We start from the raw sequence: 24,468 nt of genomic DNA on the forward strand, positions 1-24,468 counted from the left end.
AAACTGCACAGTGCATGCATAGTACAGAACATGTACTATGCATGTACATTCATGGCTAACATTTATTCACAAAAATATGCTGTCAGTTAAGGTTAATATGAAAATGAGTAAATGGTAACTTTTATATGAATTGGGTAAAACACAGGATAAGGGTGATAAACAGTGGCAGTGCCTTTCATTCATGGGTTCTTATCTCATTTTGGACACCACACTTGCATATCCTCCATATATCTATACGGATTCTCTACCAGGTACTCTGGAGTTCCTTTGACATACCAAATAGATGCAGGTTCTCTAAAAACGGCACAGTGGATGTGAGTGTGAGTGAGGCTAGCAATAGTCTAGTACCAAATCTGGAGATGGTTAGGGTTAGGGTGACCAATACTGACAAGATAGGTACTAGCTCTCCACAACTTAAAAGTAATTACGTGGTTCAGAAATTGGATGAAAAATATAAGACTGATCTCTTTGCTTAAATGCTGTTTCTGTCTGAAACTGAAAATATGCAACCAAAGTAAACAACATTTTCAGGAAAAGAAATATGTTTTATTAAAAACTTAAAACTGTACTTCTCCAAGGACAAGTCTAGCTAAGATCAGAATATTTTTAGCCTATAGAAACTTGTGTAAAGATGATCACATTATTGAGCACTTAAGTTTTGATGATGAGTTAATAACTACTTACAAATTTAAAAGAAAGCAATATGAAAATCGACAATTTTAGGAAATTTGGATAGAATTGAGTTGACAATGATAAAAAGGAGAAAGAAATAAATTGCAAAGAAGTCAAGGACGTACAGTATATTCTGAAATATATGTAATTTAAATTAAATACATAAAATAAATACAAAATAATGGAATTACCAAATTCCTCTTTACATTCTTTCCCACATTTATTACATGTTGCTAGAAATATGTCTGGGAGCTTGCAGATTTCAGTGAATATTTGTGGTAACTCCATAATGAGTCAAGCAGAATTGGCAAGCAGAATTCAATATGACATTATACTTGATATACTTGTATAATTTGCTGGTGTAACAGACCTGTAAAGAAAATGCAAACAATAGATATTCTTACTTAGGAAAATATTGTATATATCCTAAAACATTCCACACAGAATTCTAGTTAAAAAAAGACATAATACCCCTCTAAACCTAGAGGTAGAGAAATCTCTTAAGAATTCATCTTCCTTGACATCCCAGGTTTCTGTACTTAAGCTGGCACTCCAGACAGCTAGATTGGATTTTAAGGCATTTGATTAATTTTACTCATTCTCTAGTTCAGTGCAGCACACCTTGAATGAATGTTTGCGGGAGATCACTGAAGTACAGATAAGATATCAAGGTGGAGTGTTATTGAGCTAATCACACCTTCTTAACTGACCAGACAAGAAACCAATATAGAAACTATATCAGAGTATTCATACTTTGCTGTGAATTATATCACTTGATATAAAATAAATCACATCATGTGAAAATATTCTTACTTGAGAACATTAGCATTCATAATGCTTCGAACTGGCATGCTCTTGGGTCCAGGGGTTGGGTGAAATATTATTCCAGCACTGTTGGTGTTTATACTTTTTGGCTTTTTCACTGTGTAGTGATCTGCAGAATGGGATGGATATGGATCAAAGGTTCCTGCTTTCATCCCAGCAACCTGCAACAAATCAAATTACGTAATTATTTTATTTAAATAAAGTATTCTTTAAATGTTTGTTAGCTGCTTGATACAGAACAGATTCAACATAACCTGAACATTTACCATGGATGCTATAATATCTCCATGAAAATCTTTATTAATGGCAAGATGGTGAAAGATTAAGATTCCAAACTTCATTAGCAAGAAAAAGCTCTATGTTCTACAGTGAGACATGGAATGTAGTATTATATGAAGTACATTTGTGAGTTATAGCTTTGCATTAACCTTTTCCAGACTTACAGAAATTTAAGCAGAGGGTGCTCACTTGACCAATGCACCTTCAAGATTCACAAACCTGCAGTGTTAAATTACATTTTTAGTGTGAATACATGGTCCTACTCTTTCCATATGTTGCCTTTTAAATGTTACTTTGACACTATAATAGATACTTTAGCACTGTTGATATTGCTGTATAGAGTAGACCATTTATTATCTGCCACACATATAACCAATAAATAAGGTTACATGCAAATTCCCACTTGTGATCTCACTCATTCCTTTTGTCAAGAATCAGCTGGTGAAAAAAACCAAGTTGTGCTGCAGATGGTGCTGTGACATCAAGCCCTGAATTGAAGTGTCCATAGTGTAAAGCTATTGGTCCCCTGCTAAGCAGCCCACAAAACCATAGACAGTAGGATTTTTTTTTTTTTTTAATGAATACTGCTAACAAAGTGGCAGAAATTAGGAGGCGGCTATCAGGGCTAATAAAATAAACAAAGGCGAACTGTATCCATTAATTTCCACTATTCTGACGAGGCCACCTAAAATATTAATGAACAAGTGAATGCCCATGGAGAAAAGATTTTGGGGCTTTTTCATAAGGTTCAGTTGCTCTTGGGTTGACCTTCTTTGGTGAGTCATACTTGTTTACTTGTTTTTGGAATAGCATTAAGACAGCTATATATATCTGCAGACCATTCTCTAGTATCAACACAAACTTGCCTAAAACAATAGAACTGAACATATACCCTTATATCACCAGAATGCATTTAATTTTTTTCTTCAACTTTGAATATTTGCATCAATATCTGTGATTGTGTATACTCCGTACAGGTAGAAAATATTGGTAGCTTGTTCAGGAGCATGGATGTCCATTGGGAAAATGGGTCACTACCATCCATCTATCCATCTATCCATCCATCCTCTTCTGCTTATCCGAGATCGGGTCACAGGGGCAGCAGCTTGAGCAGAGATGCCCAGACTTCCCTATCCCTGGCCACTTCTACTAGCTCTTCCGGGGGAATCCCGAGGTGTTTCTAGACCAGCCAAGAGACATAGTCCCTCCAGCGTGTCCTGGGTCTTCCCCGGGGCCTCCTCCCAGTTAGACGTGCCTGGAACACCTCACCAGGGAGGCGTCCAGGAAGCATCCTGATCAGATGCCCGAGCCACCTCATCTGACTCCTCTCGATGCGGAGGAGCAGTGGCTCTACTTTGAGCTCCTCCCGGATGACTGAGCTTCTCACCCTATTTTTAAGGGAAAGCCCAGACACCCCGCGGAGGAAACTCATTTCAGCCGCTTGTATTTGCGATCTCGTTCTTTTGGTCACTACCCACAGCTCATGACCATAGGTGAGGGTAAGAAAGTAGATCGACCGGTAAATTGAGAGCTTTGCCTTTCATCTCAGCTCCTTTTCACTACGACAGACCAATGCAGAGTCCGCATCACTGCAGACGCCGCATCGATCCGCCTGTCAATCTCCCGCTCCATTCTTCCCTCATTCGTGAACTATTCCCCAACATACTTGAACTCCTCCACTTGAGGCAGGATCTCGCTCCCAACCCTGAGGGAACAATCCACCCTTTTCCAGCTGAGGACCATGGTCTCGGATTTGGAGGTGCTGATTCCCATCCCAGCTGCTACACACTCAGCAGAGAACCGATTCGGTGAGAGCTTTAGATCACGGCCTGATGAAGCAAACAGGTCAACATCATCTGCAAAAAGCAGTGACCTAATCCTGAGCCCACCAAACTGGACCCCCTCAATGCCCTGGCTGTTCCTAGAAATTCTGTCCATAAAAGTTATGAACAGAATCAGAGACAAAGGGCAGCCCTGGCGGAGTCCAACTGTCACCAGAAACAGGTTTGACTTACTGCCGGAAATGCAGATCAAGCTCTGACACCAGTTGTACAGGGACCGAACAGTCCTTATCAGGAGGTCCAGTACCCCATACTCCCGGAGCACCCCCTCACAAGATTCCCCAAGGGACACGGTCGAACGCCTTTTCCAAGTCCACAAAACACATGTAGACTGGTTGGGAAAACTCCCATACACCCTCCAGGAAACTACCAAGGTTGTAGAGTTGGTCCACTGTTCCGTGACTAGGACGAAAACCACACTGTTCCTCCTGGATCTGAGGTTCGACTATCTGACAGACCCTCCTCTCCAGGAGGGAGGCTGAGGAGTGTGATTCCTCTGTAGTTGGAACACACCCTCTGGTCCCCCTTCTTAAAGAGGGGGGCCACCACCCCGGTCTGCCAATCCAGAGGCACTGTCCCCGATGTCCATGCGATGTTGCAGTTTTTTGACCACCTTGGTGACCTCAGTCCTAGAGATGGGAGAGCCTATCTCCGAGTCCTCAGGCTCTGCTACCTCATTGGAAGGCATGTTAGTGGGATTGAGGAGGTCTTCGAAGTACTCTCCCAACCGACCCACAATGTCCCAAGTCGAGGTCAGCAGCGCACCATCCCCACCATACACACACTATGACACTGCACCACTTCCCCCTCCTGAGACGCCAGATGGTAGACCAGAATCTCCTCGAAGCCATCCGGAAGTCATTCTCCATGGCCTCTCTAAACTCCTCCCATGCCCAAGTTTTTGCCTCAGCAACCACCGAAGGTGCATTCTGCTTGGCCTGCCAGTATCTATTAGCTGCCTCCGGAGTCCCACAGGACAAAAAGGTTCAGGGATTGCCGCCACTACAGGCACCGACCACCATACGGCCACAGCTCCGGTCAGCTGCCTCAACAATAGAGGCACGAAACATGGCCCATTCGGACTCAATGTCCCCCACCTCCCTCGGGACGTAGTCAAAGTTCTGCCGGAGGTGGGAGTTGAAGCTACTTCTGACAGGGGACTCTCCCAGACGTTCCCAGCAGACCCTCACAATACGTTTGGGCCTACCAGGCCTGACCAGCATTCTTTCCCACCATCGAAACCAACTCACCACCAGGTGGTGATCAGTTGACAGCTCCGCCCCTCTCTTCACCTGAGTGTCCAAGACCTGTGCCCGCAAGTCCAACAACACGACCACAAAGTCGATCATTGAACTGGGGCCTAGGGTATCCTGGTCCCAGGTGCACATATGGACACCCCTATGCCTGAACATAGTGTTCGTTATGGACAATCTGTGACGAGCAAGGAAGTCCAATAACAAAACACCACTCAGGTTCAGATCGGGGGGGCCACTCCTCCCAATCTCGCCCTTCCAGGTCTCACTGTCATTGCCCACGTGAGCATTGAAGTCCCAGCAGAACGAGGGAGTCCCCAGCAGGTGTGTCCTATAGCACCCCCTCCAGGGACTCCAAAAAAGTTGGGTACTCCATTCTGCTGTTCGGCGCATACGTGCAAACAACAGTTAGGACTTGGTCCACCACCCGAAGGCGGAGGGAGGCTACCCTCTCATCTACTGGGGTGAACCCCAATGAAAAGGCTCCAAGTCGGGGGGCACCAATGGCAGCTCTGCATCCTCTCCCACTATCGAAACCAACTCACCACCAGGTGGTAATCAGTTGACAGCTCCGCCCCTCTCTTCACCTGAGTGTCCAAGACATGTGCCTGCAAGTCCAACAACACGACCACAAAGTCGATCATTGAACTGGGGCCTAGGGTATCCTGGTCCCAGGTGCACATATGGACACCCCTATGCCTGAACATAGTGTTCGTTATGGACAATCCGTGACGAGCACAGAAGTCCAATAACAAAACACCAATCAGGTTCAGATTGGGGGGGGGCACTCCTCCCAATCTCGCCCTTCCAGGTCTCACTGTCATTGCCCACGTGAGCATTGAAGTCTCCCAGCAGAACGAGGGGGTCCCCAGCAGGTGTGTCCTATAGCACCCCCTCCAGGGACTCCAAAAAAGGTGGGTACTCCATTCTGCTGTTCAGCGCATACACGCAAACAACAGTTAGGACTCGGTCCACCACCCGAAGGCGGAGGGAGGCTACCCACTCATCTACTGGGGTGAACCCCAATGAACAGGCTCCAAGTCAGGGGGCACCAATGGCAGCTCCAGAGTGGTAGAGAGTCCAGTCTCTCTCAAGGAGATTGGTTCCAGAGTCTACGCTGTGCATTGAGGTGAGCCTGACTATATCTAGCCTGAACCTCTCGACCTCACGCAGTAACTCAGGCTCCTTCCCCTTCAGAGAGGTGACATTCCACGTCCCAAGAGCCAGCTTCTGTAGCCGAGGATCGGACCGCCAACTCACACTGCACCCAGCCTCCTGGGCCCCTCCTACAGGTGGTGAACCCATGGGAATGGGGACCCACATTGCCTCTTTGCGCTGTGCCTGGGCCACCAGGCGCTCACCATCAAGCCCCACCTCCAGGCCTTGTTCCAGAGGGGGGCCACCGCGAGGGCGAGGAAAATTGCCATCCAAAGTTTTTATTCATCATACTGCTCTTTGTCTCCTCCCTCACCTAGTGGCCCTACCAGGGGCATAACGCCCCCGACAACAGAGCTCCTAGGATCATTGGGACACTCAAACTCCTCCACCAATATAAGGTGGTGGCTCAAGGAGGTGCGGGGTCACTAACACTCTGTTGTAAATGTACATAAGTGTTGTTGTTTGCATCAATATGGTGGATGCCATAACTACTATTTGTCTGCTCTTGTCATCAATGTTTTGGGAATGGTGGAAAGGGATTCAGAAGCGATAGTTCGATGCTGGTGAACCTTCCAAACATCATCCTTCTCCCAAATGGGTTTTGAATGTAGCTGTTTCACCTTTATGAGGCTCATTGTTACATTAGGTTATCAATACCAGCACATGCTCACTTTTCTGTCTCTTCCAAACTTTGCTACTCTTTGCAATGTGACCTGAGGTTGAAAGGGATTTATAAGACTGTTGAAAACATGGTTAAAAAATCAGATATTGGGGCACAAACCTTACCTTTTTGGCAGGAGAACTTGGTTTAAATGGTTTTACATCTTGCTTCCTGTCCAGACTCTTACTGACAGGTGGAAAATGCTTATCAGTTTTATAAGGATTTGCATCAAAAAAATCCTTTGGATGAAGGTTCAGACGAAATGCACCACCTTTGTACATAGTTTTGTGAGAGAGAAACTCTTTCTGGAAAACATATTTCAAGACAATTATCGGTTAATACAACAGACAGCTGAGGAGTCAACACAAGAAAGTGACTGTAATTATACTGTAATATGTTGAGTTTATGAACCAATTAAAGTATATTTAAAACTAATCATTTGCATTATTGTCACTCACAACTTACACCACATTTAAATTAACCTCTGTAACTGTTTTTTTTCTTCTAAAATAGCCCCATATGATGGGTAGTAATATTCAGTAGTATGTACCTAGATGAAAAACAATGGTACTAAAATAATATAAGTAGGTCATTAAACTTTAAAAATCCAATATATTGCAAAAATATTAATATTCAATATATATGCAGATGTGTGTTTCATAGCTCTGATTTTTCCTTGCAGTACATGAAAATTTTAATTAAGACTACAGTGTGTATCTCCGTTTTATATATCAAAACACTAATGCATGTCAAGTTAACTCTAAAGAGAAAGATGACTATATCACATTGTCTTAGACAGTACCAACAAAACATAAGAATGATACTTGCAAAATATTAGACTCATCCATAAATTAAAAGAACATATTCTTGTTGACTTCCTGCATACAATTAAATATAAAATGTTATTTTTTTAGGTCAAACAAGCAATATCCTTGAGCCACTGACAGGTTATTAAAACGATAACATAAAGTAACAAACCATTAAAATTGTGTCCTTGTCCAATGGGAGGTTGTTATACCATTTCGTTCATTGCTGAAGGATAACTACAGACTTTTTCATATAATTGTGAACTATAAACATTGGAGACAGCTTTGAATTCTTGGATTCAGGTCCAGCACCACCATTAAGGTGAATTAGGCATTTGTCTAGGACACATATCATAAGAGGAGGAAAAACGGGTTAGCTACTGAACAGTCGGTTGGCGCACTAATAAGCTTGGCCTAGGGTGAAAAATAATAGCACCAGCACTGCTTGGATCAGTTCACTATAGAAACCCCTAAGTTGATAAAGTTGCAGAAACTTAACAAACATAATTTTTGCAACTTTTATGGGCTATGCTATATGCTATAATTATAGTTCAAACATTTGGAGCAAACGTAGAACTAATTGTGAAGGTTGAAGTTAAAATGGAGACTTACAGTACTTAAAAAGATCAAAATATCAGTCCAATTCAGTTTGTTCTTGTTATCTTAGCACAGAAGTGTCAAACGCACATCTTGGAGATCCCACAGTAGCAGCATGTTTTCATTTAAGTCAAATTCTTAATATGTGACCAGTTACTGCTGCTAGAGCTACTACTGCTAATAGGGTGAAATGGTGGCTCTGAGGCTAGGGATCTGTGCTGGTAATTGGAAGGATGCCATTTTGAATCTCGTAAAATGCTAGAATTGACTCTACTCCATTGGGCCTTCAGCAAGGCCCTTAACCTGCAGTTGCTTTTTCCTGGGTATGCCATTAACCTGCATCCAGCCCTGCAAGCAGGCCCTCCAACTTACAGGGAAAAACTTTGGGGTTGGTGACATAATTGGCATTCCAGCCACCGCATAAGACCTCACACTGTTCCAGTGTGGTGCTGAGGTGTCACCCATTGCACTCAGGTCCCAATCCAGGTGGTTCGGCAGGTGGTGGGTGACGTATTTTGCTTTGATTGTAAAAAACTTCCTATTTAAGATTCAGAACTCCTAATTTCTTTTTTTTCTGAGAACATCAAAATGTTTTCTGGACCAGAACAGGTCAATATTTACCAGATCTTCATTTTTGTTCTTTAAAAAATGAACAATACAGGGTTTTGAATCTTAAAAAAACGCAAGTAATTCAAAATAAAGGCAAAAGAAGTTGGTTCCATTCTCAACTAGAAAATAATTAAGAAAACTGCTGAAACAGACACCTGGAGTTTGACACCCCTGTCAGAGATACAGTTTTTACAAGGCAAGTGGGTGAAAAGCTGGATTCAATAGAAGACCAGAGTATTAAACTTCAGCTAGCCACTTGAATGATCGTATATTTATCTTGTTATTTTGCTTTTAGTTAACTAAATTACTGTAATGGACTCCTAACAGGACTACCTAAGAAAGACATCAATCAGATGCAATTAATGCAGAATGCAGCAGCCAGAGTCTTAACCAGAAAAAGAAATCTAGGCACATCTCTCCAGTTTTGGCATTGTTAAATTGATTACCCATGTCATTCAGAATTGACTTTAAAATACTACTAATGGCATATAAAGACTTAAATAATCTTGTCTTTTCCTATATTTTGGAATAAATTATCCCTGCACTCCAGCACATAACTTTAGATCTTTTAATGGCGATTTGCTTATAATTCCAAGTGACAAACTTAAAAGAAGTGGTGAGGTGGCTTTTTGCCATTATGCACCAAAAATCTGGAATACTTTACCATTAGAGATATGCCAGCCTAATACTATGGTACATTTTTTAAAAAAAAATCTAAAAACCCATTTTTTTAATTTGAATTTTGTATAGTTACTTTTTAGATTTACTCTTAATAGATTATATGCATAGAATTATTATATTTTTCAGGGATTTATAATCTTTAATAATCTACTTTTCTCTGCTATCTTTTCTGGTTCTTCTGTGGTGGCGATCTGCACCACCACCAACTGATCAAGGAACCATGCAGCCACCTGTGATGCTGGAATGAAGGCTGGTGCCCCAACTGTTGACGAGACCGACTCCATTGAATTCTTTCATATGAAGCCTGGAAATAATAAGGAATGATTTAAGCACATTTATGTTAGGGAGATTGCCAAGTGGGAGCTGGGTGGTCTTTTGGCATTGGAATCCCTGCAGATTTTGTTTGTTTTTCTCCATCTTAACTGAGATTTTTTGTTCTGTCCTGCTGTCCACCAGACTCATCTTTAAAGACTTACATTATGACATTCTATATAATAATGCTACTCTTCTACTAATTATATACTAATTATGTATCCATTTCATAAGACTATGGATTTTATTTTTTTCTTTGCTATTTATTCATTGTTATCTTTACCTAATCTTATTTGTTTTTCTTTTCCTGTAACTTTCTCTGTACATCTTCTAAAGCACTTTGAGCTACACTCTTTATATGAAAATATGCTATATAAACAAATAATGTTGTTGTTGTTGTATTTATAGGAAGTCTCTGTGACCCCACTCCACTTTGACCAATATTTTTTTGAAACTATCACAATTAGTGACCTCGCCTTTCATATATTTTTTCGTAAGGCATTCCTAACAATGTGACACACGTTCACTAGTTTTCGTGTCTTTCTGTTTATTTTTTATTTATGTTTATTTGTGTTTGGGGTCAAATGGACCCCATAGTATCTTCCATGTAATATAGGTATTTTTTTTCTTATTTCAAGGTTCTGTGACATGCACAGCGTAACACAATGGCGAAACAAGGGGGATTGTCACGCAAAGACATTCTGGCATCTTTAAGTGACCTAAGTGATGTTGACAGCGAACATGAGGATGATATTGAAAATGGTTTGAGCTGATGAAAGCGGCCCTAAACTCAATTAATAGCCAGACTCCCACAGTGAACTAAGTGCAAGTGAATCAGATTCAGAAGATGAGCAAAATGGTGACAGTCGTGAAATTCTTGGAAAAGATGGATATGTCTGGTCACAAAAGTCAAAATGTGTCAGAAGAACACCAATGCAAAATATTGTCAAAGAGAAACCATGACCTAAAAGGAATGGGTGTCAAGCAGACACACCCTTGAAATTATTTTAGAAACATTTTTTGTTTCTTGTGTGATGCCTACGCTTTGATGATTCAACCATGAGGGCCCAGTGAACACCCGATGACAAGTGACACTCCAGGAACTGGGTGCACAGTGGATGAATCTCTCCATGGATTCAAAGGAAGATGTAGTTTCAAGCAATACATACCAAAGTGAAGTGCTGTGCTATATTATTTGGATTTTATAATACATTTTCTGTATCTGCTTCTATATAGGCTATTTGAAAGTTCCTAAGACAAATACACCTCTGTTTGTCGATATTTAAGTACAAATGTTTGTTGTATAATTTTATTTGGAGAAAAACAAAATATTGTAATAAACAGTGTTTTTATTCTGGTAATATAATGCGTTATTTACCATGGTATTGTCAACATAACGTTTTTCATGGTATCAGAACAGATACCACCAAATGTTCCTTTGTTCCCAGATGCTTCTGGGTGGCAAACCAAAAGAGTGTTTTAAAGTAATTGTATGAAAGTATCTTAATCTGCTGAAGTGAGAGTAGCTTTTATGTTGACCATGTCATTGCAATAAAGAACTTTACTGTATGTTTATAGGTGATACACTTCTTGTGGTAAGACTTTTCATTTAAATTATTTAAGAAAAAAAGAGTTTTAAAAATATTTATTTTCATGTTTTTAACTGTATATGTACACTCTTAAAAAGGTTTTAAAATGGCACTTTACTGGATTGTGTGGTTATTCAAAGAACTATCACTTGATAAAGCACTGTTTTATTCTATGGAGAGTTTTTGCATATGCAATTCGTTCTCAGGGTTGGTTGTATTCCAAAAAGAAGTCCTACTCTATCTGACCGTAGTCTTGATAATTGTGACTTTTCATTTTTTTAAAAAGTCTTTTTTAAGATATTACATGTGCACTTAAAAGTTAATAAATATACCTTGATAATCTATTGTTTACATTAGTGTATTCTGGTTTAGAAAAATGATATATTGCAATAACAATACAGAACTTAGTATTTAAAATTTTTAACCATAACAAAAAAAACTTTTGTAACTAATTTTATTGTTTTTTAAATTCAAAATCCTAATATGGAAATAGGTTTTTACAGTATATAGCTGGCTTAGCTTGAATTGTTAAGTTATGATTTTACAAGAATCAGCATTCAAATATCTTGGAGAACATAATATTTTTTACAGTGTTGTTTGTAAATAGTCTTCCATTCTCCAATAATATCCAACTGCAGAGCCGCAGAGCCATTACCACAGTTTGGATAAGTCACCACAGTTTTTGACCAAAGTTTCTTGACAGAAGTAAGATTAGGGGTAACTTAAGGTTAGGTGTTTGTGTGGTTAGCGTGAAGAATAGACATGAGGTAATGTCACTTCTGCCAAGAAACTGCAGTTAAAAACTGCTATGACTTATCCAGACTGCGGTGACTTTAGTTGGATACTTCTTGTTTCTTGTTATTAACCAGCATTACTGTACCTTACTCAGTTCTCTTGCTCTTTCATATGGGTCTGCAGAATAAGAGTATTGCTTTGACAACGTAACGTTAGGATACCTGAAAAAATAGAATGAGCACCACATTTGCAAATGTACAAAAGCGATATATCTTCGAATTATCTGAACTATCTGTCAAATGAAAATGTTCTCACCCATATCCTGTCCCCAGCTTTGAAGGGTTTGTTAGAAAATTTTTTCCCGGTGATTTGTAAGGCTTCTTCGGTATTTGTAATGCACTCATAGCTTGGACAGGCCCACCAAAGGTTCCATAGTGGTTACCACTCCCTGAGCTTAAAAATTACAAGGAAGCATGTTGAAATTTATAAAAGTAAGAGAAAAAAAGAATGATAATGTGTAACTTATAATACATAATACCAATAAAAGGAATGCTTAGGATTCAGAAGCAAAGCAGTTACCATATTTTCAAACTATTCATCTAATAAAACACAATTATTAGTTTTATTTTCAACCCCAAAATAAGTGCTTTAACTTACGGTGTTTTCTCTCCATTGGTGGGAAGAAAAGCTTTCCCTATGTTCTTTTTTGATTCTTGCAGTTTTTGTTGTCTTCTTAATTTTAAGGGATCCGAATAAGCTTCTTTTTCATAAATCCTTGTAAACTGTGAATCAAAATAGCCTACTTGAAGAGCTGATTTCTTCTTTGTGGATCCTGACAACATCTGCTTATTTTTTGAAGCAGACACATTAAATGGCCCTTAAATACAAAAAGAAAGTGAATGAAGCAAATTTATAAGATTCAAGATTAAAACCGGATCCGGATATTGTGGTTTGAAAGATTTTAGCCAAAAGGTAGAAGTACTATTCATGTTTGAAAATTTAAAACTAACTCATATGTTTGGACACCATAAATCAAGGAGTGCCAATAACAAATATGTGCCAGAAAGCAATTGCATGTAGTCTTCAGAGTTCATTTTTGAATGCTGAGTAAATGTTGTATATAAATCCTTAATGTGCAGGTTTCATAATTCACTGAACACTGGGAAAATCCTTACAGTTTAGAAGAGGCAGACATCTTCCCATTATATAAATAAGTGCTCAGGCATTTTAGTATGCTGTCTACATGGATTTAGATAAAGCGATCCCCAATATGCTATACATTCTCACATCATATAGAATTCTATGACTAGAGAAAGGCATATGATATTATTTATCCTGATTTACAGAGGCTTTTGATAAGCTCCGACATGAGAGGCTTTTCAGCATCAATCTTATCAAAGTGTCACTTAAAAGTGTACTGTGCAAATAGGTGAAAAATTGTCTGAAATACAGAAAGTAAAGAGTTATGGCGCAAAGAAATTTTTCAGAATTAGGTAATGTTAAAAGTACTGTCCCTCATAGAACAATGCCAGGGCTGCTGCTTTTTTTAGTTTATACAAATAATTTTGACAAAAGCAGGCTAATTAAGTTGCAGATTACTGTTCACTAAACTACACTGAATAGCTGATACTCCATAGTAAACCAAATTATTACAGATGGAGCTGTACAGATACATGGCAGATGGAATTTGATATGAATTAATGTAACATGTTTCCCATAGGAAGTAAAAAACATCGGATACAATTACGCAAATTTGGGATTTAAATACACTAAGCTTGTTAAGGATACATTTTCTAACAAACATTGGCGATTTTTTTCTTCATATTAAAAAGCCATAATTTTTTTCTTATTTTTACCCTTTAACCTTTTTTTTAGTTTGATGTGAGGACAACATAAAATCATAAAATTAATATTTTATCTGTTCATAACTCATTTGAGTGGAATTGTTTTTCACTGACTTAATACCTATTTTATACCATCTTTGTAAAAACAATTATTGAGGTAAATTATTTTCTAAAATTTAAACAGCAATATTTCATAGTGGATGAATGGTAGCATAGTAAGTTAGCACTGATGCTTTACAGCTCCAGGGTCCCATGTTAGATGGCTGTGTGGAGTTTGCATATGCTACCATTTTATGGGTGGGCTTCTCTCTGGGAATGCCAGCTGTCCTACCAAATCCAAAGCCATGCAGTTTTGGTTAACTGGCGACTATAAACTGGTGAGTGAGAGTGAGTGTGCATGTGCGTTTACTATATAATGGTCAGCAGAGCAGTGTCTTACTAGTAAACTGTATTAAAAAAATTAAAAAATGAATGGATGTTTGGAATATTACATGGAAGAATTAAGCTCATATTGTTTTTTTTTTTTATTTAAATAAATCTATTCATTTTCTAAAGCTGATTTTTCCAGAGAGCTAAAGCTGTAGCAATAAGCATAAGGAAAGAATTAAAAGCAGCTGGGACATCAGTCCATGACAGATGGATATCATTGCATACTTAGACTCAGACTCAAGCATACTCACTCAGAAAGGGACAATTTATCATTTCCAGTCAATCTACTGTTTGTCTTGGAATTTGGGAGGAAAGCAGAAGACCTGAAGAAAACCCACACAGACATTTGTAGAGTTTGCAAATCCTACACTGAACAGTGACTAAATTAAATTCAAAGTCTTTCAATTTGGGATTAAACACCCAAACATACTGTGCCACTCTGCTGCCTGGAAGACACTACTGTATGTACTGTTTAGATTGTGAAACATGTCTACAGCCACAAAATTATCAATTTGTTTACCATTTCTAATTTTTACTTACTGTTGTGAGAAGTAGTGTACTTGTCACCAATGCTGATGTACCCCAACTCACTAAAAAGGCCAATCCTTTCCATATCTGTTTTCCCCTCCAGTGGCATGTTTGGATGTCAGTTTATTAGCAAGCAACCAAGAAAGAAGAGATCTTCACCAGTTTGTTGTAATATTTATTTCCATATACTCTTGGAATCTACAAGAAATTAATTACATTATTATTGAACAATATTTATTATATAGTAACAGATTCATACCATAGAATAACTACTTCTGATAGCAGAATAGTTAATTTTAGTATTACCATCATACAGATGCATTTTTTAATATAAATGTATCCAATTTTTATTTAAATAGCTGATATTGGTTATTAAATTTATTGGTAGAGTGAAGGTAAAATACTAACCTTACTCAGCAGTTTGTGTTTAGTGTTCCTTCTCTAAAAAAGATGACAGTAACTGATTAAGAATGAATATTACATATCATTAACATCCACTTGACAGAGAGGTCTCCTTCCCAGTGTTGCCCTAAGTGGTCTAGCAGTAAGCACCATGACAATAAATGACAAAATCTAGAAATGCTATCAATATTCTTCTCATTACTTATTGAAATCTTTTCAATGTGAGCATTGCTGGAAGACTTAGAAAGATTGGAACATTGTGAAAAATTTGTATTGTTGTCCGCATATTATATGGGTTGGAGACGGTAGCACTGACCAGAAAGCAGGAGACAGAGCTAGAGGTAGCAGAGTTAAAGATGCTAAGATTTGCATTGGGTGTGACGAGGATGGACAGGATTAGAAATGAGTACATTAGAGGGCCAGCTCAAGTTGGACGGTTGGGAAACAAAGTCAGAAAGGCGAGATTGTGTTGGTTTGGACATGTGCAGAGGAGAGATGCTGGGTATATTGGGAGAAGGATGCTAAGGATAGATTTGCCAGGGAAGAGGAGAAGAGGAAGGCCTAACTGAAGGTTTATGGATGTGGTGAGAAAGGACATGCAGGTGATGGGTGTAAATGAACAAGATGCGGAGGACAGAAAGATATGGAAGAAGATGATCTACTGTGGCAACCCCTAACGGGAGCAGCCAAAAGAAGAAGAAGAAGGAATATTGTGAAAAAAAAATTGGCTAACCTGAAAATAGAAAAGTAGGTGTGTTGAAGGAATTCCACATTTACAATAGAGTTGATCAAATGTTGCAAACTCATTATGTGTCAGTATTCCACTATGATCTACTGGATAAAATAACATTATGCTGCAAGATTCATGAATATTTCCATCTGTTTTGACATGTTAAGGTAACTCATCAATCTGCATAAGTAGGCCAGAGCCTTCAATCAAAACACAATGATGTGTAAATAAGATGCTGTAAATCCAGTTCTAGAACAAACTGAAACTGTACAATTAGTTGAGTCAAGTGATAACAATGATCAATGCTGAACGATGTTACAGGCAGCATAACATTCTCTACAGCTTCTCCAGATCCTTTCACGTCTGTCACATGTTTGGCAAATGCCAATCGAGCTCCATGGTGCCGGACAGTAAGCACAGGGCCCACTAGAGGACGTCGGGCCCTCACGCCACTCTCATGAAATCTGTTTCTGATTGTTTGGTCAGAGACATTCACACCTGTGGCCTGCTGGAGGTCATTTTGTGGGGCTCTGGCAGTGCTCATCTTGTTCCTCCTTGCCCAAAGGAGCTGATACCGGCCCTGCTGATGGGTTAAGGACCTTCAACGGCCCTTTCCAGCTCTCCTAGAGTAACTGCCTGTCTCCTGGAATCTCCTCCACGCCCTTGAGACTGTGCTGGGAGACACAGCAAACCTTCTGGCAATGGCACATATTGATGTGCCATCCTGGAGAAGTTGGGCTACCTGTGCAACCTCTGTAGGGTCCAGGTATCGCCTCATGCTACTAGTACTGACACTAACCATAGCCAAATGAAAAACTAGTGAAAAAATAGTCAGAAAAGATAAGGAGGGAAAAATGTCAGTGGCCTCCACCTGTAAACCATTCCTGATTTGGGGGTCGTCCCATTGTTGATCCTCTAGTGCACCTGTTGTTAATTCATTAACACCAAAGCAGCTGAAACTGTTCTACTTAACTGACCAGATCAATAGCCCAGAAGTTTCATTGACTTGATACTCTACTCTTGTAAAAAAGTGTTCCTTTAATTTTTACAAATATTTGGGTCAAACCCAAAGTTTTGCAATATGGTGAATAGGTAGTCCCATTCAACCAGCTCTGCATCCAAAGATAAGGTCTCTGATGTGTTAGATTTTATGGGTCAGTATATTACATTAAACAAACATGGAAGATTAGAAGCGAAGTATCTGCCTTTAATAAATCTGGTTTGGCCATGAGATATTACAGAGGGAACCCCTTTCTCAATCCTTCTAGCTAGAACTTTGGAGACTATCTTAACATCATTATTCAGAAGTGAAATTAGTTGGTATGATGCATATTGTAATAAGTCCTTTTTTGGGAAGATAGCAATTTGTTTTGTGATCAATTTTTATTGAGCAAAACCAAATTGACAGGAATAAACGGACATAACATACAAAGTAACCCAACCAACCCATTCCCGCCCTCTCCCATCCAGCCTGACCCAAGGGATTATTTAAAAAAAAATAATAATAATAATCTAGGAGTTGAAAGCTGAGATTTAAACAACTGAGCCACAGCAGACCAGGATTCGATTGCATTACTGTAATCCACACTGCAGACAACTCCAAATGTGTTAAATTGTAGAAGAAGGAGTGCAAGTTGTCAACAGTGATGCATTCAAGTGTCTTCCAGTGGGAGGCAATAATTAGTTTGGCTGCCAGGGTACCTAAACAGAATAACTAGAGTTCAGAGAATTTGAGCGGAAGCCTAGAAAGGTTTAAAAAAAGAAGGTTTTGAGGTAACAGAGTGATACTGCAGGAAAGAAAGGAAGACAGTAGGTGTGTGTCCAAAAACAAAAGACTGGGGTGACAGTGCTAGAACATGTGGAGAAAAATGCCAGTTAAACCAAGGGAATACAAATGACAGAGAGGATCAGCAGCAAGGCCCATCAGAAACCACTTGCGAGGAGTAGAATAGAGTCTATGTAGAATTTTGAACTGGGTGTGCTGGTAGTTTTGATTTCTAGAACACAGCCTTACATTGGAGAGAACTGTGTCCCATGAAAGGGGTGAAGGGAGTGGAGAAAGGTCACTAGACCAAAGAGAAATCAAGGGCAGAGGTTTATAGGATGCTTTGCAAAGTAAAGAGTAGAGAGTAGAGACAGGTTTTTTCTTGGGAGAGAAAGAACAAAACAAAGAGCATAATAAGTGATTTGGTAGGGGGGGTAGTCAGGGAAATTCCACATGTCCTGAGCTCTGATCGGACTTGAAGGTAGAAAAAGCAACCAGGGACCAGGGGGATTAAAATATGTTTGTAAAGACTGGAACATCATAAGCCCATAACTATTAAACAGATCTCCCAGCAGACTAATTCCAGCACAATGCCAAGGAGGAAATACACTGGGCTGGCCACCTATTGAAAGAGCAGGGTTATGAAGTATAGGAGTGAGGAAGTGCCTTTTTCCAGAGGGTGCAGGTAACTTTTCCACACAGTGCCAGATGTTGGTGGTGTATGACAAAATAGGTCCCAAGGCAAGTTTGATGGCTTTAGACTTCAAGGAGGTAAACAGAGCACCTTGAAGTGAAAGTGGGAAAGCAAGGGAGGATTCTACAGGGAGCCAAGGAGGGGGATGAGGAGGAGGACACAGCCATGACAAAATAGGGCAGAGGGTGAAAGCCCAGTGGTATAGTTCTAGGTCAGGCAGAACTACACCTGCACTCAATCTATCTCTAACCAGGGTTGAATGTTTAAGGTTTGGTCTCTTGCCATTCCCGAGGAACCTTGAGATCAATGACCTAACTTCAGACCAATATTTAGTAGGAGGTGGACGTGGCAGCATGGAGTTAATGAAGTTGAAGCGGAGTACAATATTTATTTTGATAATGGCCAAACGAGACTGAAAAGAGAGGATAAGTTTGGACCAGGTGTTTATGGAGGCTTTTGCATTAGCAAAGATGCGGCAATAGTTTTAAGAGGATATGTCTGAGATTGAGGCAGTAATATCAACTCCCAAATATCCCAAATATTATACTACTAGATACAGGGATGACAGATGGTAGGAAGAATTGACAGTACATATCATTAAGGGGCAGGAGAGAAGATTAAGACCAATTCATTTTGTAACTGGACAGGGCTTTGAAACATCTGAACAGTTTAAGCACGCAAGGGATGTCAGTCGGGGCATTACCTAGGTAGAGGAGGATGTCATTGGTATATAAGGATATTATATGAGTGGAATTTGAAATTGTGATAGGAGTTAGTACCTGGGAATTACGGGTGGCAATTGCAAGTGGTTCGAGAGATAGGTTGAAGAGTAAAGGAGACAAAGCCCAGCCTTGCCTAGCTCACCTACTAATGGAGAAAGGATGTGAGATATTTGAATAAGACAAGAGAACTGCAGAGGTTGAGGAGTAAAGAGTTTTCACTAGATTTATAAAACTTGGACCAAAGCCCATTCTGCCCATGACTTGCCATAAAAATTGCCAGTTAATGCAATCAAAAGCCTTTTAGGCATCCAGGGAAAGGAGTGCAGCAGGGCTAGGAAGGGACGGAGCTGAATAATAACATTCAGAAGTCTTCTCATGTTATCCAAAACTAAGTTTGAATGTATGAAACCAGACTGGTTGGGGTGGATTAATTTGCTAATGACTTTCTGCAAGCAGTTGGCCAGAACTTTAGCTAGCAGTTTTGTATCTGTATTAATGAGAAGGATAGTTCTGTAACTCTAACACAGAGTAGAGTCTTTACTTTGTTTCAAAAATAATGTAATAACTGCAATATTAATACTAGTGTTTAAATGGCCAGAGGAGGTAGCTGCACTGATCATCTCCAAAAGGGGAAGGGATAAGTGTTTTCAGAATGCGGAAATTGCCTCAGGCGGAAACCCATCCATCCCTGGGTCCTTGCCCGTGCTCATTGAGTCTAATGTCTCTTCAAGTTCAGGCAAAGGGATGGGAGCATCTAGAAGAGAAGCCTTCCTTAGTGAGACAGAGAAATGGAAGAGTGTTAAGGAAAGATTTGATATCTGAGGGAGTGGTACCAGAGTTATCAGTAAATAATTTAGTAATTTACGAATTAATTATTTATTGCAAGGGGATCATTAGAAATTGAGGGGAGGATGCCACTTAATTTTTGGCGAAACGTTTAAGGTAGAATTTTGTTGTCTCTAGCACCTATAAATGTTGCTAATAATAGTGGAACTAACTTATTGAAACTTTTGAATAAAATTCCACTGGGTATCCATCAGGGCCCACTGCTTTTCCACACTGGACTGAGTTTATAGTGTCTAGTAATTCTGATAGTGTCAGAGGTTTATCCAGTTCCTCTGCACTAAGAGTATCTAGCTGAGATATTGTAATTCATCAAATAACTCATTAGATTGTGTCTTGTCATCTTTTAACTGGGTAGAATATAAAGACTTGTAGTACTCTCTAAATATGTGGGTTAAATTTTTGAAGTCAATGAATTTTAAGCATAAATAATGTATAATTTCATAATGTAGCACCTCCTGTAAAAATGGTAGCTTCAAGCAGATTTGAATATAATGCTTTGTTCTGTAATCTTGTGCAGTTACAAAGTTATGGAGGGTTTAGAATAAAAGCAAACCATGGTTTACTTTAACTTATTACACACAATATTTACAATACCATGCTATTAGTAGGGCGGCACAGTGGTGCAGTTGTAGCGCTGCTGCCTTGCAGTTAGGAGACCCAGGTTCGCTTCCCGGGTCCTCCCTGCGTGGAGTTTGCATGTTCTCCTAGTGTCTGTGTGGGATTCCTCCGGGTGCTCTGGCTTCCTCCCACAGTCCAAAGACATGCAGGTTAGGTGGATTGGCGATTCTAAATTGGCCCTAGTGTGTGCTTGGTGTGTGTGTGTGTGTGTGTCCTGCGGTGGGTTGGCGCCCTGCCCGGGATTGGTTCCTGCCTTGCACCCAGTGTTGGCTAGTATTGTCTCCAGACACCCCCGTGGCCCTGTGTTCAGATTCAGCGTGTTGGATGGATGGATGGATGCTATTAGTACTTCACATATCTGTTATCACCTGTTCATGATATAATCTGTTGTGCATCTAAATAAATAAAACACCTTGAGAGGTGTTTCAGGCATATCCAACTGGAAGGAGACCCTGGAGCAGACCCAGGACATGTTGGAGAGATTATATCTCTTGGTTAGCCTGGGAATGCATCAGTATCCCCCAAGAGGAGTTGAAGGAGGTGGTGGGGAAAGTGATGTCTACCAACAACCCGAACTAGGATAAGAAGCAGAAAAATGGGTGGATGGTTGAACTCTCATTGTAAACAGAGTAAACAAAGGATTACATCTACACAAGGGTCATATAAGTGGAATTATTAATTTAAATGTCTATCCATTTTAAGACTTGTTTAATCCAGGAGAAGGTCATGAAGGGTAGAACCCTGTCTTGGAAGCACTGAAAACAAGGTATAGACCAGCCTTGTTTGCAGCTTAAACCATCATATTGCAATTATCAAATCATATACACTTTACATGGAACTGCTGTTTATCCTGGCTTTCAAAGAGTTTACTATAACATGTCTGTTTCACCTTCTGTCTGTTGGCAGTTCAGTAATTACTTACAGATTTAATTTACTAGAAGGTCTTTCAGAGCTTGGCTTTGGTTTCCCAGTTTTAGAGTTGCCCTAGTGACTGTCTCTGTTGGGTCTCATCTCTGTAACCACGTGATTTTGTAGATACATTTTTTAACTTTCTAAGTATATCTTTTCTGCATAAATTTAAAGATTGTCTGTTTTAAATTGAGGAAATTTCCTTGACTTGCACTATGACCCCAACGACTTTATTGTACTAATTGATAAGTGTAAACTATCCCATAAAGTTCTGGATACTTTTTCACATTTAAGAGAACCTAATTACCAACTTAACTGTTATAGCGTCACTTAGCAAAGCAATTGCAATATGTCAGAAAAATATTGTTAACATAGTTGCTTTGAAAAATGAAATGCAAAATATTCATTTCAGATTAATCTGTTATATGAGATTCAGTAAAAATGTTAAATGTCAGTAACCTCCTATTTTTATTTTTTCTTAAATTTTCCCCACATTTTCAATTCACCTGCCTCTAACCTATGGTTTTAAACTATAGAAAAAACAGAGGAGAGCAAAAAATTATTTTAAATGTCGCTGAAACCCGAAGGCAAAGCCTGTTAATAAAAGATTTGTTATTACCTCCAAAAAGGCAAAAAACTAAATAAAAAAAGATTTTTTAAACAATCAATAAATATCCAAGAAGTGGTTAAAATATAATCAACATAATCTGCCCATTTCATATTAAACGCATTAATACATCAGTTTTATGTTCTAATCTATCATTTAACGGAATATTGATATACTTGATTTCCAAACTTTGATTTACTGATCAACTTTTCTAATTAAGGGATGTCATCGGCAGAAAGCGCCCACCACAGAAAGTACATAAATATTCTTGAAATTTAGAGCAGGCGATTGATCAGAGAAATAAAACGTGGGCTTCCTCCAGGGACTACTGAAAACGCTTTTAAAATCCAAGTAAAATGCTTGTAATTAATCTGGTCAGTTAGTTAGTTTTTTCTTGATTATACATTTTTCTTTAGAATGCGCTACTAAATCGTTCTTTTTTATGAAAAAGGCAACACCACGTGCAAACATTATATTTTTGTTGGGGAACTGACTCTTTAACGTTGTCCTCCTTATTGCACGAGTTATGCCTCGCGGTATTTTACTTATATGGAACTGGCATTTGTAACAACACCATAAAATAAAATTCTGCTATTGCTCTATTACCAGTCAACGCGTCCCCCGATTTCCTTACCACTTCTGCTTTTCTGCCAACTGCGGTTCACAAGTATTGTGTATTTCACGTTTCCCTGGTAACAACCAAGCGCACCTTACAGGAACAGGGCTGATAAAGACGCATGCGCAGCTTCGATTGGGCGTCTCTAACGAACAGTTAAATCGGAGTCAACGTAAATTTGGGTGATTATAAAAAATAAGTAACAAAAATAATATGTTCAAATAATTTCAAAGCACAATATCATGAAATCTGCGACATAAATATCAATGTTCTTCCTTTAACTAAACCTGTAATATAGCCTATCTCTACCATCCCGTGTGCCACATCTTAAAATGCATCATTGTTTAGATGTCACTTTATATTGCTTGGTCTGGATCTTGCAAAGACTGCGTGCATTGCTAAAGCTTTGTCCTCACGAACTTAAATGGTTAAGCGGTTAGAAAAGGATGGATAATTATGAGTCTCGGGTTCTAAAAATTGTACAGTTAAGTTTACCAAAAACGCAAATAGTTGTTGTCAAAATGACAATCCATGCATAAAACTATCTGGATAAAAGATCTCGGAGTATCAAGTTACGCAGTTTTCACAATACATGCTGGTTTTTGTAAAGTTTATGATGGCACCCGTCTGCAGTTCGAGATTAATGGATCTTTCGGCAGGCTCTTCCATTTCATCATAGTGTAACAGAATCTCTGTGTTAAAAATAGTCAAATATCGACCTTGAATTCGTTTAAAGGGGTCTGAGAATGTTACAGTTCCTAAAAATCATCCACTTATTTATATATATATTAGTATGGAGATTTTTAAAAATCTTTTTTATTAGAAGATCAATGGCTATTTACCTTAGGTTATTAAAAAAAAAGCTCTCTACAATTTCCAAATAATAAAAAGGTTTATCAAATCTTGTGAACAGTAATCTGTTTAATTTAAAATTCTCAAACCTTCAAAATCCAATTCAGGGTCTTACAACTTTCATGGCAACATCAGGTGCAAGACAGAATTTAGCTATGAAAAGGGTTACATGCATACACAGACCAAACTCAGCTAATTTGGAATATCCAAATAAACTGATACCTTTTCTGGAATATGGGAGGTAATCTTAAACACTGGGAGAACATGCAAACTCCATATAGACAATAAATGCATGTTGGATTTGAAGGAAAATGCAGGATCGCGGAGGCAGCATTGCTTACAAGTGGATCACTGTGTTATTCACAGAAATGCTTAAAATACAAACAGTTATGAAATATAGATATACTTGAACTGACGTAGAAAGCAAAGTGAAATTACTGTTAAGAAAAGTGACAAGCTACTACTAACAACAAACAAAACTAACAAGTTATTACTCTCTTCCGTGCATTTTATAGCCAGTATTGTCTTAGTTTTAACAGGTATTTTTCCCATTAAAGTCTAGAACTATAATTCTAATTGATTTTCAATACTTCTAAGGCAACCATGGTATGTTGGAGATGGGCATAATTTCAAAATAACATACCATATATCTTTCAATACATAACAAAAATGAAGTTATATTTAAGGTAATGTTCAGAAAATCTAAAGTGAGAATGTATTGCTGTACTGTAAGTGTTCTTGACTTAAGCTTCTTTCTATTATTCTAAAGGCAGTGGCATTGCTTAATATGCATTAGAGAAAGGGATCATATAGCATAGTAGCTCTGGGTTCTACCTGTTTAGAGTCAATGTGGACATTAATGCTTAAAACAGGACGGCATGTGACGAG

The 24,468-nt window shown here is 39.0% G+C and overlaps 1 protein-coding gene and 1 long non-coding RNA gene across 2 annotated transcripts in view; both read right to left on the minus strand.

Annotated features, from left to right (window-relative positions):
* The window catches only part of LOC127527974 (uncharacterized), a 209,729-nt gene that overhangs the window by 178,927 nt on the left and 6,334 nt on the right, over positions 1–24,468 (minus strand). The gene's annotated exons all lie outside the window — the stretch shown is intronic.
* On the minus strand, positions 525–22,831 carry c5h4orf47 (chromosome 5 C4orf47 homolog). The gene is made up of 8 exons (XM_028803003.2): positions 22,747–22,831; positions 14,832–15,017; positions 12,676–12,895; positions 12,334–12,471; positions 12,164–12,239; positions 6,815–6,994; positions 1,486–1,658; positions 525–1,042 (listed from the first exon to the last, which is right to left on the minus strand). The coding sequence occupies exons 2-8, from the start codon at positions 14,926–14,928 to the stop codon at positions 991–993; spliced, it is 936 nt and encodes a 311-aa protein (XP_028658836.1). The 5' UTR covers positions 14,929–15,017; positions 22,747–22,831; the 3' UTR covers positions 525–990.

Source organism: Erpetoichthys calabaricus, chromosome 5 (genome assembly GCF_900747795.2).
Source record: "Erpetoichthys calabaricus chromosome 5, fErpCal1.3, whole genome shotgun sequence".
Taxonomy (NCBI): domain Eukaryota; kingdom Metazoa; phylum Chordata; class Cladistia; order Polypteriformes; family Polypteridae; genus Erpetoichthys; species Erpetoichthys calabaricus.

Excerpts from the sequence above, each read along its gene's own strand:
- c5h4orf47 (XM_028803003.2), bottom strand. The coding sequence starts at position 14,928 with ATGCCACTGGAGGGGAAAACAGATATGGAAAGGATTGGCCTTTTTAGT. Across the intron at positions 12,240-12,333 it reads AAGCTGGGGACAGGATATGG|GTATCCTAACGTTACGTTGT; the intron begins GTGAGAACATTT and ends CTATTTTTTCAG. Across the intron at positions 1,043-1,485 it reads ATGAATGCTAATGTTCTCAA|GTCTGTTACACCAGCAAATT; the intron begins GTAAGAATATTT and ends TTTTCTTTACAG.